The 13,947-nt window shown below is 39.6% G+C and overlaps 1 protein-coding gene and 1 pseudogene across 10 annotated transcripts in view; both read right to left on the bottom strand.

Annotated features, from left to right (window-relative positions):
- Positions 1-13,947, bottom strand: part of GIGYF2 (GRB10 interacting GYF protein 2) — a 130,358-nt gene that overhangs the window by 84,263 nt on the left and 32,148 nt on the right. For 8 of the 10 annotated variants that reach the window (XR_002831661.1, XM_014463811.2, XM_014463783.2 and 5 more), the window contains 2 exons: positions 12,797-12,926; positions 11,079-11,174 (listed from right to left, as the gene is read on the bottom strand). Coding sequence is in view for 7 of the 10 variants with exons in the window: in XM_014463811.2 (XP_014319297.1) it covers positions 11,079-11,174; positions 12,797-12,926 (226 nt within the window). In the remaining 3 variants the exon portion in view is untranslated. Of the gene's footprint in view, positions 1-11,078; positions 11,177-12,796; positions 12,927-13,947 lie in introns of those variants that run through there. The other 2 variants (XM_023762474.1, XM_014463835.2) reach the window with 2 other exon arrangements.
- LOC102428007 lies at positions 1,463-3,348 on the bottom strand (annotated as a pseudogene).

Genomic DNA, 13,947 nt, shown 5'->3' with positions numbered 1-13,947 from the left:
TATGTGGATTTCTGACTTGCAGAGGAGGTAAGTACTCCTAACTCCCACATTGTTCAAGGGTCAACTGTATGAACAGTTGCAGATGTAAGTGTTGTTCCTGGAAGGTAACAAGAAAATAGAAACAGTGGTTACGCCTGAGGAAGAATAATTAGCAGAGTTTGGGTGACTCACAGACTTGATTTTCACTACACAAGCTTTTAAAAAAAATTTTATGTATGTATTATCTATTCAAAAACACATACATGAAATAATTAATTATTCAAAAACACATAAATAAGGCCCTGGCCTGGTACCTCAGTTGGTTAGAGCATCATCCCAATACATCAAGTTGAGGGTTCAATCCTGGTTCAGGGCACATATAAGAATTAACCAACAAATGCATAAATAAGTTGAACAACAAATCAACCTCTCTTTCTCTCTCTCCCCGCCTTACTCCCTCTTTCTAAAATCACTAAATAAAAAATTTTAAACACACACACACACACACACACACACACACACACACACACACACGGCCCTAGCTAGTTTGGCTCAGTGGATAGAGCGTCGGCCTACAGACTGAAAGCTACTGGGCACATGCTGGTCAAGGGCACATGCCTGGGTTGCGGGCTCGATCCCCAGTAGGGAGCGTGCAGGAAGCAGCCAATCAATGATTCTCATCACTGATTCTATCTCTCTCTCCCTCTCCCTTCCTCTCTGAAATCAATAAAAAATATATATATTTAAACACACACACACACACACACACACACACACACACACACAGTAATTTTCTTTGATGGCAAATAAATAGAAAACACCAATCTGGTAACGGGTACCTAAATTTTAGGTGTAAAGTGCAGAGTCATGCTTCTCAAACTGAAATAGGTATTTAAGGACAATGCCCAAAAAACAACTAGAAGATCATCTTTGAGCATCAATTTTGTTCTAAAAAAAAGTTTTTCCCTAGTTATATTTTATAGGTACATGCATGCACACACACAGGGAGAGGGAGAGGGAGAGAAGGGAGGGAGGGAAGGAAGCAGAAAGGGAGGAAACAAAATTAACTTTCATTTTAAAGATAAAATACCTATTTCAGATAACTTCAGGAAACTTAAAGAGAGGCAGCATAGGGATAATGAGTAAAAAAGTATGCAAAACTCTAGTCTGCAAAGATCTAAATAATTCCTGATCTGAAATCAATAAAAAAAATAAATGAAAATGAAGGCTTGCTCCTTTCGTCATTCTAGAACAAGTTTCGATGTGTAAGCATACTGCCTACCTTTGTTTTTCAAATTGTTAACCGTTCCTAATAGTATCTGTTAAATAATCTTTAATTTTCCAAATGATTTGTGTAGCCACTTACTAAATACTATTTTCTTACAAATGTTAGGGATGTTTCTAAATTACTCAATTAGTCATCTGTTGATTAAGTCTATCATGTTTCGGTTACCAATAGCAAGTGCTCCTCCCTTGAGAGGTGTCAATTTTACATAGTTTTATTTAAGACCACATTTTCCACTTTACAATACAGTACTTATAAAGTGCAGTTATTTCCTTTCCCTGTGCACATATTCCATGTTCAAGTATCAAGAATGTCCAGTTATTTACTCTACAGCAGCTCAACTTTTAGAACTGCCATAGAATTTGCTACAAATTTGTGTAGAATAATGCTAAATCTATGCTCAAGGTTGGCTTAATCAACCTCTTCCATGGTGGGCCCAGGAGGCACCACCACAGGGATGCCACCAGGCATTCCTCCTCCACGATGGTACAGCTTGCTAATGATGGGGTTGCAGCAGTTCGTTTTCCAGCTCTTTCTGTTGATGTTCACATTCTTCCTTCTGTGCAGTCTGGTTATTGAGCCAATCAATTTCCTTATACTTGTGAAGAATCTTCTGTTTGTCCTCATCATTGATCTTGCCTTGAAATTTTTCATCTTCAACGGTTGAACCACGTTGAAAGCGTAAGATTCAAGTGAATTCTTGGAAGACACTTAGTCCCGCTGCTTCTAATCTTCAGCTTTATCCTTCTCAGCTTCCTGGACCTGCACTCAATGTCTTCCTTGTTCAAATGACCCTTGTTGTTAGTGAAGGTAATCTTGCTCTTTTCCTGTATTCTAAGCCACATCAGAGACATTGTGGATGCCACTGGCATCAATATCAAAAGTAACTTCAATCTAAGAAACACCACGCGGTACAGGGGGTATTCCTGTGAGTTCAAACTTGCCAAGCACATTATCCTTGGTCATAGCACGTTCACTTTCCTAAACCTGAATGAGCACAGCAGGCTGGTTGTCAGAGTAGATCATGAAGGTCTGTGTCTGTTTGGGAGAAATGGTAGTATTGTACTTGATGAGGACAGCTATGACTCCATCAGCCGTTTTAATGCCAAGGGAAAGAGAAATGCCATCAATAACAGCAAATACTGAACATTTTTTAATGTCTCCAGATAGGACAGCTGCACCATAAGCAACAGCCTCATCAGGGATCAGTTCTTATTCAATTCTTTTCCATTGAAGACATCCAGTAGGAGTTTCTAAATCTTAGAGATGTGGTTAGAACCACCCATCAGGACCCCACCATGGATCTGGGACTTGTCAAGCTTGGCATCCCAAAGGGCTTTCCTCTACAGGGCCCAAGATATCAAAAAAAAGGTCAGTATTTAATTCTTCAAATGGGGCACCAATGACACAAGTATAAAAGTCAATTCCTTCATTGAGCAAATCAATCAATCTCAATATTGGCCTAGGTGCTGGAAGAGTACACTATGCATGTTTACAAGCAGTACGAAACCAACAAGATAGCCCTCTTCTTCTTACTGATGTCCTTCTTATGCTTGCTTGAACTCTGTAATAAAATGGTTGACCATCAGGTTGTCTTCTCCACCTCAGTAGGTGTCCCCAACTGCTGACTTGACCTTAAAAATTCCATCATGTATTGTAAGAAGTGACACTTCAAAAGTGCCACCTCCCAAGTCAAATATTAGCCCATTTTTTCAGTTCTAGCCTTTTTGTCTAAGATGTAAGCAATAGCAGCAGCAGTTGGCTCATTGGTAACTCAAAAATACACTGAGACCAGCAACAGTTCCAGTATCCATAGTAGCCTAACACTGAATCACTGAAGTAAGCAGGTACCATAACAATAACATTTTAAAAGCAGGCTTCCCAAGGTAGACAGGCTTCTGCCATTTCCTTCATTTTTGTCAAAACCATAGATGATGCCTCTTCTGGATAGAAACTTTTCATCTCTCCGTTGTATTCTACTTGGACGTTGGGCATTCACCCCCATGAAGGGCCAATCCTTCATATCAGATTAGATCAGTGGTTCTCAACCTTCCTAATGCCGTGACCCTTTAATACAGTTCCTCATATTGTGGTGACCCCCAACCATAAAATTATTTTCGTTGCTACTTCATAACTGTAATTTTGCTACTGTTATGAGTCATAATGTAAATATCTGATATGCAGGATGTATTTTCATTGTTACAAATTGAACATAATTAAAGCATAGTGATTAATCACAAAAACAATATGTAATTATATATGTTTTCCGATGGTCTTAGGTGACCCCTGTGAAAGGGTCGTTCGACCCCCAAAGGGGTCGCGACCCACAGGTTGAGTACAGCTGGATTAGATAATAGCATCATGAAAACTATGTCCAATCAAGTGTTTGGAATCAAACCATGTTGGTAGAGTCACTGCAATTTGACTCTGCAGCAGCACCAATAAATCATTCAGTATCAATAAAGGCGACATAACTTGGTGTGGTTCCGTTTCCCTGATCATTGCCAATTATTTTCACTTTTTTGTGCTTGAAGACACCCACATAAGAGTCGAGGGTACCAAGATCAATGCCAATTGCAGGTGCCTTAGACAATGTTGCTTGAGTATACGTATGGCTTGGGAAGACCAGGATTCAGAAAGCTGCCCACTTTCAATAAGCCTCCCTATTTACTAAAAGGTTTTCTGACCCATTTAGTCTCCAAGAAATTTAGGAAATCATTCAAGGAAAAATACAAAGAAAGATTAAAACTGGACTGCACTATGTTAAAATTAGCTTCTGTATTTAAAAAAAGAATCATAAATGAAATTTAAAAACTTAGAAAACAGGTTAGGATTAGCTCATATAAATAGTATAAATCAACAAGAAAAAAACTAATATCCAAAAGAAAAATTGGCAAAGAACAAAAAACTAAGAAATATAAATACAAACATTTGAATAATTCTGCAATGGGGGGAAAAATATTAACTAAAGTAATAGAAGAACATTTCCTCAAATATACAGGAAATTTTTGCAATAAAAATACTCAGAGTTGGTAATACAGAAAAATGCTTAGTGTACACCATCACTTGTACAAAAGGGGGAGGAGGGTATGCAATATTTACTTGGAAAAATACACAAGGAACTGCTAACACTGGCTGCCTTTGGGAAAGGGAAACTCATGACTGAGGAACAAAATGGGAGAGATTTTCCATTATTTACTACTAGAGGCCCGGTGCACAAAATTCGTGCATGGGGGAGAGGGTGTCCCTCAGCCCAGCCTGCACCCTCTCCAATCCAGGACCCCTCAGGTGATGTCCGACTGCCTCTCGCAATCCAGGACTGCTGGCTCCTAACCACTCGCCTGCCTGCCTGCCTGATTGCCCCTAACCACCTCTGACTGCCTGCCTAATCATCCCTAACTGCTCCCCTGCTGGCCTGATCACCCCTAACCGCCTCTGCCTCGCCCCACACCCGGCTGCAGGCACCCAGGACACAGGCCAGCTTCGCCCGGGTTGGCCACAGCTACAGGGGACCATAGGGCGGGCAGCTTGTCCCTCTCTCGGGCTGCAGCCTGGCTGGTCCCCATTCCTGTCTCCCCAGTGTTGAGTGTCTGAGCCGTTATGGCATGATGGCGTGATGATCATTTGCATATTAGCTCTTTATTATATAGGGTACTTTAAATTTTTATTTTTAAACCATGTGAATTATTTATTTAAAAAAATAATTGAAGAAAAAAGCTGAACATGGGCCCTGGCCAGGTGGCTCAGTTACCTGGAGCATCATCCTGTGCACTGAAACGTTGCAGGTTAGATTCCAGGTCAGGATACATACCTAGTTTTTGGTTTCCATCCCTGGTTAGAGTGCATACATGAGGCAACCAATCTCTCTCCCCCGACTCCACCATTTATCTCTCTCTAAAAATCAATAAAAACATATCCTTGGGTAAGGATTTTTAAAAAAATACTCATCATGGCAAAAAAGTAATGGTAAAAAGCTACAGTTTTGGCAGCAGGGAAACAAAAACACTACTGTCCTTATACAAAGCTTCTTAAAAGCAATTCAGCCGTATGGAGCAATTGGGTTTTCTTTCTGGACTTTCAATTCTATTCCACTGACCTGTATGTCTATCCTTATGTTACAGTTTGTATTACTGTGGCTTTATGGTAAGGTCTGAATTCAGAAAGTATGAGTCCTCCCACTATGTTCTTTTTCAAAACTGTTTTTTACTATTTCAGGTCCCTTGCAATTCCATATGAATTTTAGAATCAGCTTTTCCATTTCAACCCAAAAAGCCAATGGAATTTTGATGGGGATTGCAATAGATAGATTAACTATTAAATCTTCCAAGGTTTAATGAATACTGGTGCCTTCCCATTTACTTAGGTCTTCTTTAATTTCTTTCAAATGTTTTATAGTTTTTAGTATAAAAGTCTTATACCTCCTTAGTTAAATCTATTCCTAAGTATTTTATTGGTTTTGATGCTACTATAACTGGAATTGTTTTCTTAATTGCCTTTGCAAATTGTCCATTGCTTGTGTATAAAAATACAACTGATTCTTGTGTGTTGATCCTGTACTCTACAACAGTACTGAATTCATTTATTAATGCTAATAGTTTGCTTGTGGTTTCTTTAGGATTTTCTATATCTAGGATCATGTCATCTACAAATAGATATAGTTTTACTTCTTACCTTCCAATATGAAGGTCTTTTATTTCTTCTTCTCACCTAACTGCTATTGATTTTTTTTACAGAGAGGAAGGGAGAGGGACAGAGAGTTAGAAACATCGATGAGAGAGAATCATCGATCAGCTGCCTCCAGCACACCCCCCACTGGGGATGTGCCCGCAACCAAGGCACATGCCCTTGACCAGAATCGAACCTGGGACCCTTCAGTCCGCAGGCCGACGCTCTATCCACTGAGCCAAACTGGCCAGGGCCAATATGAAGGTCTTTTATTTCTTCTTCTCACCTAACTGCTCTGGCTAGAATTTCCAAGATAATGTTGGATAGCAGTAGTGAAAGTGGGCATCCATGTCTTGTTCCCAACCTTTCAGTCTTTCACTGAATAAGTGCAGACATATACCACATAACAACATTTCAGTTGAAAATAGAATGCTCATATGGTAGTCCCATCAGATGTTAGTAGAGCTGAAAAATCCCTATTACCTAGGTGATGTCCTAGCTGTTGTAATGCTGTAGTGTAAAGCATTACTCATGTGTTTATGGTGATGCTGGTGCCAACAAACCTACTGTGCTGCAGGTCATATAAAAGTATACCACATACAATTATGGACAGTACAAAATACTTGATAATAACAAATGGCTATGGTACTGGTTTATGTATTTTTACTGTAACGTTTTTATGTTTAGATATAAAAACACCATTGTGTTACAATTGCTTGCAGTATTTAGTACAGTAAAATGCTGTACAGGTTTGTGTAACCTATGAGCAATAGGCTAGACCCGTGGTCGGCAAACTGTGGCTCGCGAGCCACATGAGGCCCTTTGGCCCCTTGAGTGTGGCTCTTCCACAAAATACCACGTGCGGGCGCACACGTACAGTGTGATTGAAACTTAGCGACCCATGCGCAGAAGTCGGTATTTTGTGGAAGAGCCACACTCAAGGGGCCAAAGAGTCGCATGTGGCTCGCGAGCCGCGGTTTGCCGACCACTGGGCTAGACCACACAGCCTACGTATGTAATAGGCTTCACCACCTAGGTTGTGTAAGTGCACTCTATGATGTTCCCACAATGACAATATCACCTAACAATGAATTTCTCAGAACATGTTCCCACCATTAAGTGATACATGACTGCATAATATTAGCTGTGGGTTTTCATAAAAGACCTTAATCATATTGATGAAGTTCCCTTCTATTCCTAGATCACTGAGTGTTTCATCATGAAAGGGTGTTGAATTTTGTCCTATGTTTTTCTGCATCAATTACGATGATCAAATGGGTTTTCTCCTTCATTCTATTAATGTGAAGCTTTATGTTGATATTCTTATGTTGCACCACCCTTCCACTCGAGGGATAAATCCTACTTGGTCATAGTGTAACCCTTGAAATATGCCGTTGGATCCTGACTGTTGGTATATTTTGACAACTAAAGATATACAAAGAACACAGACGGCAATAAAACAAATTAAATGTTAACAATTATCTCTACATTGCAAGTTTATAGATGAGATTTTCTTCTTTATACCTTTTGGCATTTTCTGCAATTAATTTGAGTACCTTTTATAATAAAAATAAAGTATTTTATTGGTTTTAATGAATATATAAAGAAATCATAAAATCAATAAGAAAAACAATCTAATGTTCTTTGCACAAAGGACACAGACAAATAAAAAATGATAATGGCTCATAAGCATATGAAAAGATGCTCAACCTCACTAGTAATCAGTGAAATACAAATTAAAGACAACTATCACAGCCATCATTTAGGCCAAAATTTAAAAACCAACAACCAAGGGGTTGCATAAAAATGACCTCTTGCCTTGACTGGTGTTTCTAAGTAGTTAGAGCACTGGCCCAAGCACCAAACAGTCTCAGGTTAGATTCCCAGTCAAGGGCATGTACTTGGATTGAAGGTTCGATCCCCAGCCCCAGTCAGAGCGTGTACAGGAGGCAATCAATAGGTATGTCTGACTGTCTGTCTGTCTGTCTGTCTGTCTCTCTCTCTCTCTCTCTCTCTCTCCCTCTCTCTCTCAATCTCTTTCTCTCTCTCTTTCTCCAGCTCTCCTCCCTGCCTCCTCCCTCCTACTCTCTCTTAAAAAAAAAAAAAAAAGAAATCACTGGGAAAAATATCCTCAGGTGAGGATTAACAAAAAAATAAAATACAATAAATAAGACCTCACCTTCACTGCTGGTGGGAGTGCAAACTGGCTTAAATCCCTATAGAAAGTAATGTGGTAACACCCAGTAACATTGTAAAAAATGTGAAGAACCAAAGCCCAAAGATTTCATTTTTATAACACATTATAAGAATTTTTACAGCAACATAATATATAATAACAAATACTCAAAACAACCTAAATATTCAACCAGAGATTTTAAAAACTGGATTTTCTTGCAGACAGAATACTATGCAGCAGAAATGAATGAACTAAAGCTATGTGTATTAACATAAATTTAAAATCATTATTGAATGAAAATCAAGTTGAAGACCCTTGCTGGTTTTGCTCAATGGTTACAGCCTCCAGGATTCGAGTCCTGGTCAAGGGCACATACCTTGGTTACAAGTTCCCCAGCTCTAGTAAGGGGCGAATGTGGGACGCAACCAATCGATATGTGTCTCTCATGTCGCTGTTTCTCTGTCTCTCTCTCTCTGCCCCCCCCCTCCCTCTCTTCCACTCTATCCAGAAATCAACAGAAAAAAACATCCTTGGGTGAGGATTTAAAAAAAAAAAAAAAAAGCTGAAAAATAAACACTACAGTATGCTATCTTCAAAATAAAATTTATAACCCTATAAAATAAAACATTTAAAGACTATGGATATACAAATATGTAATGAGAAGATTAAAACATGAATGAGAAAAGTAACTCAATTCATAGTAATCTCTGTGAAGGAAGGGGTATACCCCAGACATCTCAACTATATGAGAAATTGTATTTCTTAAAACAAAGACACAAATATGTCATAATTTTAAGATTTGGTATATCTGAATTTTAATACACTGGTGTTTGTAATATTATGCTCTATACTTACATATTTGAAATACTTCCTAATAAAATATTTTTAAGAAAAATAAAAACCAAAATACAGGGTGGGGCAAAAGTAGGTTTACAGTTGTTCCTATGGAAAATAATACAATAATAAATATTACAAGAATAAACTCTGTGTTTTATGTACTCATAACTGTAAACCTACTTTTGCCCCACCCTGTAGAGCCAAATGTCAATTTTTTTTTTTTTACAAGGAACTTTTCAGCAATCGCTCAAGACAGGACCCTTTCTTTCCTGTGTAATCTTTACAGTAATAAATACCATTTGATCAATGAAAATATCTGCCGATGACCCTAGATGGTAAATACTGGGTTTCAAAAATAAACACAAAACTAGTCTGATTTAGAAGAAACCATGAACGAAACAAAAATTGCTTATGAATCCTAGCCAGTTTGGTTCAGTGGATAGAGCATCAGCCCAAGAACTGAAGGGCTTGGGTTCGATTCCTGTCAGGGGCGCGTGCCTAGGTTGCAGGCTTGATCCCCAGCCGCAGTTGGAGCAACTGCGGCAAGCCAACAGATGTATTTCTCTCACATCAATGTTTCTCTCTCTTTTCCCTCCCCCTCCCTTTCACTCTCTCTAAAAGAAAAAAAAAAAAATCAATGGAAAAAATATCCTTGGGTGAGGATTAACACACGATACACACACACATACACACACACGTCTTTTTTAATTGCTTATGAAGTATGGTGCTGAAAATAACTAAAGATCAACATCACACCTTTCTTAGAATTTAACACAGTTGGAATAGAGTTCTTTTAATAAGCTTTTCTTTTTTAATAGAGTGACTTCCTCATATACAATATGGCAAACGTGTAGGCAAGCATGTCAAACTTGCGGCCGGCGGGCTCCATGCCACAAGGGGCCCTCCGGCCGCAAGTTTGACATGCTTGGTGTAGAAGAAACATTCAGGGTTGTCACAAAAGTAATTATAAAAATGTTCTGGAATTAGAGAGTGGTAATGGTTATACATCTCTGTGAAAATGCCAAAATCATTGAATTGTATACTTTAAAGGGTAAATTTTATGGCATGTGAATTATGCCTCAATAAAGCTGTGTGTTTTTTTAAAGTAATGATTCTTCATTAAAGTGGCATTCCAACATTCCAACAAAGCTCTTATTTATCCGTTTTACTACAATCACCATAGTCCTTGAAACTGTGGTTCTCAACCTTCCTAATGCCGCGACCCTTTAATACAGTTCCTCATGTTGTGGTGACCCCCAACCATAAAATTATTTTTGTTGCTACTTCATAACTGTAATTTTGCTACTGTTATGAATCGTAATGTAAATATCTGATATGCAGGATGTATTTTCAGGGGTCGCGACCCACAGGTTGAGAACCGCTGCATCAGAAACTCTTATTTATCTTTGGACTATAATAGGACAACACAAAATCTGTTACTCTACAGCCTGAAAATCAAATTTTCTCACAATATCATTTAAAATGTTGCTGCAAGGCCTGTGTGGCTCAGTGGCTGAGCGCCGACCTAAGAACCAGGAGGTCACGTTTGGATTCCCAGTCAGGGCACATGCCCAGGTTGCAGGCTCAATCCCCGGTGAGGAGGCATGCAGGAAGCAGCCAACCCATGTTTCTCTCTACCAATGTTTCTATCGCTCTCTCCCTCTCCCTTCATCTCTCTCTAAAATCAACAAAAACTTTTTTTGTTTTTAATGATGGTGACAGTAGAGTATTTTAAAGCACATTTTAAGCTAAAAATCTACATTTTTCTGTAATGGTAGAATTTACTTGTGAAAATTCAGGTTGCCAATTACTTCTCAAAAGCTGTATTTTTCTGAAAAGCAAGACCTCCCCCCAAAAAATAACTTTTTCTCTATTCGAATAAATTCTAAAGGATGGTTCCCAATGTCCTTAAGGATCTAGAAACATTTCCTTATCTCTACATAATACTCACCAATTTCAGATCTAAGCAGAATCTAGTCAAGTAAGACAAGCATCCACATGCCAAGGAAACATAAAAAGGAAGCAGGCCTGTGGGGACGAAGTATACTCCATAGAGTCTAAGTACTAACCACCTATTTTTATGCCTCACTGGAAAGAAACAAGGGTTTGACTTGAGGCTCAAAGCTAGGCACAAACCTGTTCTTCTTCTGTAAAGGGTACAAGAGCCAACGGTGGCAGAGGCTCCTCCTGCAGGATAGGCAGAAATTCTTTATCCAGAAGGTCTGAAGGTATCTGTTTGACCAAACACATGACCATGAGATTAATGCTATCCCTCCAAGTCAAGAAGATAAAACAAGAAAGAACTCTACTGTTTTTATCTGTTGGTAATTATTATAAACTAGAGGCCTGGTGCACAAATTAGTGCACCAGTGAGGTCCCTCAGCCTGACCTGGGGGATCAGGCCAAAAATGGCTCTCCAATATCCCCCAGGGGGTCTTGGATTGCAAGAGGGCACAGGCCAGGCTGAGGGACCCCACTGGTACATAATCAAAGCCGGGGAGAGACTCGGGAGATTGGCTAGCCGGGGAGAAACCGCAGGAGGGCTCCAGGGCGTGTCCGGCCCGTCGTGCTCAGTCCCAATTGGCTGGACCCCAGCAGCAAACTAACCTACCAGTCGGAGCATCTGCCCCCTGATGGTCAGTGCACGTCATAGTGAGCAGTAGAGCAGCCTTAGCATATCATCAGCATATTATGCTTTAATTGAATGGCCGACTGGTTGACCGGACACTTAGCATATTTAGCTTTTATTATATAGGATATGAATAAAAAGCTTACTCAGCCACAATTAACTTTAGTGGTACTTACACATTCTCAAGGATCAAATATAAAAACCCCAATTATGTTCCCAACCCTCCCATAGAGCCACCACTTTCAGATTTGATACAGCAATAACTCTGTTAACCCAGAGTACACAGTGGGAGAGTAAAAATCCCTACACTGAACTCAAGGCACAAGGTGATAAGAAGAGTTGTACAAGCAACTGTGTCTGTCTGTAGCAACCATTAACATTTGAGATTCAATCCTCTAATTAAAAACAAAGTATGCTTTGAAATAGAAAATATTATTTCTTATTAGTCAAATAATAAAAGCGTATTTAATACTGTTTGAGTTTTGATCATTTGTAAGTGACACAAATGTGGCATTACATTTTAAGATTTTCTCTCCACTAAAAATTTTACATTTAACTCAAAAGGGAAAGAAAAAGAGAAACAACTGCTCTTCTCCCTAACTGGAAAGAAGAATAAGAGGTGCAATAAAAAGAAGGGAGAAATTCTTCCTTTCTCAGCCATCAAACTGGAGTAGAAATAGACATGAATAAAAGGTTAAAAGGAAACTAGTTAGACAAAACATTAAGTGTTGACTATTCTTCCTGTTTGCATGAAGCTGTCGATCTTATACTGAAATCATAGGCCTTCTCTTTTAAAAAAAAGAATACATTACACTTAGAAGAGCCTCTGTTGCCCTGGCCAGCATTGCTCAGTGGTTAGAGGGTCAGCTTGCGCACCGAAGGGTCTCGGTTTGATTCTGATCAAGGGCATGTACCTGGGTTACAGGTTCAATCCCAGGACCCGGTCAGGGGGCATTTGCAGGAGGCAACCAATTGATCTCCCCCCAACCCCCATTCTCTCTCTCTCCACCCCACCCCAACCCTCCTTTCCACTCTGAAAATCAATGGAAAAAATATCCTCAGGTGAGGATTAAAAAACAACCACCTGTTAACTATTATAGTTTCAAAAGCAGAAAAAAAGAGGTAAGGTAGAAAGGGAAAACCATGGGTCTTTCATATATCAATACATCACTGCACATAACCCAACAACTCATTCAGAATAATTCTTAATTCTTTCCTTTCTTACCTTGTTGTCTTTAAGGAAAAGTGCTAACATTTCTTCTCTGCCATAACGATAGTCTGCTAATTTATACTTTGGCAAAGCTGGAGAAAGAGGAGGGGATGTAATACTCCCACCACTGGACAGAGCTCGGAGCCTAGAAAAGGAGACACACAGAATACAATAATGAAGTGTCAAACATTCTGGCAGTATAAACTTTTTACTTTTATATAATACTAGAAGCCCAGTGCATGGATTCATGCACTGGTGGGGTCCCTTAGACTGGCCTGTGCCATCTCGCAATCTGGGACCCCTTGGTGGATGTCGGACTGCCAGTTTCAGCCCCATCCCCGGCAGTCCAACATTACCCAAGGGTTGTAGCAGTGCGCGAAGCGACAGGTGGCTGGGGAAGAGTCCGAGCCCGGGCCAGGTGCTGTGCCACTCCCGCTCACCCCGGCCACACTGCGCCTGCCGTTGCTGTACTTGGTAGCGCTGCCACGGGAGTGGGGGAGGCTCCCGCCACCACAGCTGCGCTCGCCAGCCGTGAGCCCAGCGTCTGGCTCACATTGGTCAGCTGAGTGGCACTCCCGCTGTGGGAGCACACTGACCACCAGGGGGCAGCTCCTGCATTGAGCGCCTGCCCCCTGGTGGTCAGTGCGCATCATAGCAACCAGTCGACTGGTCGTAATGGTTGCTTAGGCTTTTATAGAGAGATATAGATACTATAAAAATTTTCATTTTAGTTCTTTAAAAGAACAGAAAGAAATCCCATTATCTCAAGGTATCCAAGATTTTAGCTTCAATAAAACCCGCTGTCATAGCACACTAGGAGAGTAGTTCATTGAGAAATAAGTGGACAACCATGTGGCAATTACTTAACCTAAAAGGTATCATGGCACATCCTTGAGAAGCTTTTCTCCAAATTATAAAATAAACATATGATTAAAACAAAAGTTTTAATAAAAATGAATAAATCTGATAATACCAGTTGTTGGTAAGAATGTAAAACAATTCTCATGCAGTATTCGTGGCATTATAAATTAGAACAACTATTTCAAAGAATATGATGTGCTAATATTTAATAAAATATGTAACAAAGTATTCTACACAAAAGAAAAAGAAAAACACGAAGCTTATAAAGAAAGTTATATAATTCATATAAACTTGCTATTTAAGAA

This window comes from Myotis lucifugus, unplaced genomic scaffold, assembly GCF_000147115.1.
Source record: "Myotis lucifugus unplaced genomic scaffold, Myoluc2.0 scaffold_3, whole genome shotgun sequence".
In the NCBI taxonomy this organism is placed as follows: Eukaryota; Metazoa; Chordata; class Mammalia; order Chiroptera; family Vespertilionidae; genus Myotis; species Myotis lucifugus.
The sequence above is the reverse complement of the archived record's forward strand: the minus strand, read 5'-3'. Positions and strand labels throughout refer to the sequence as shown.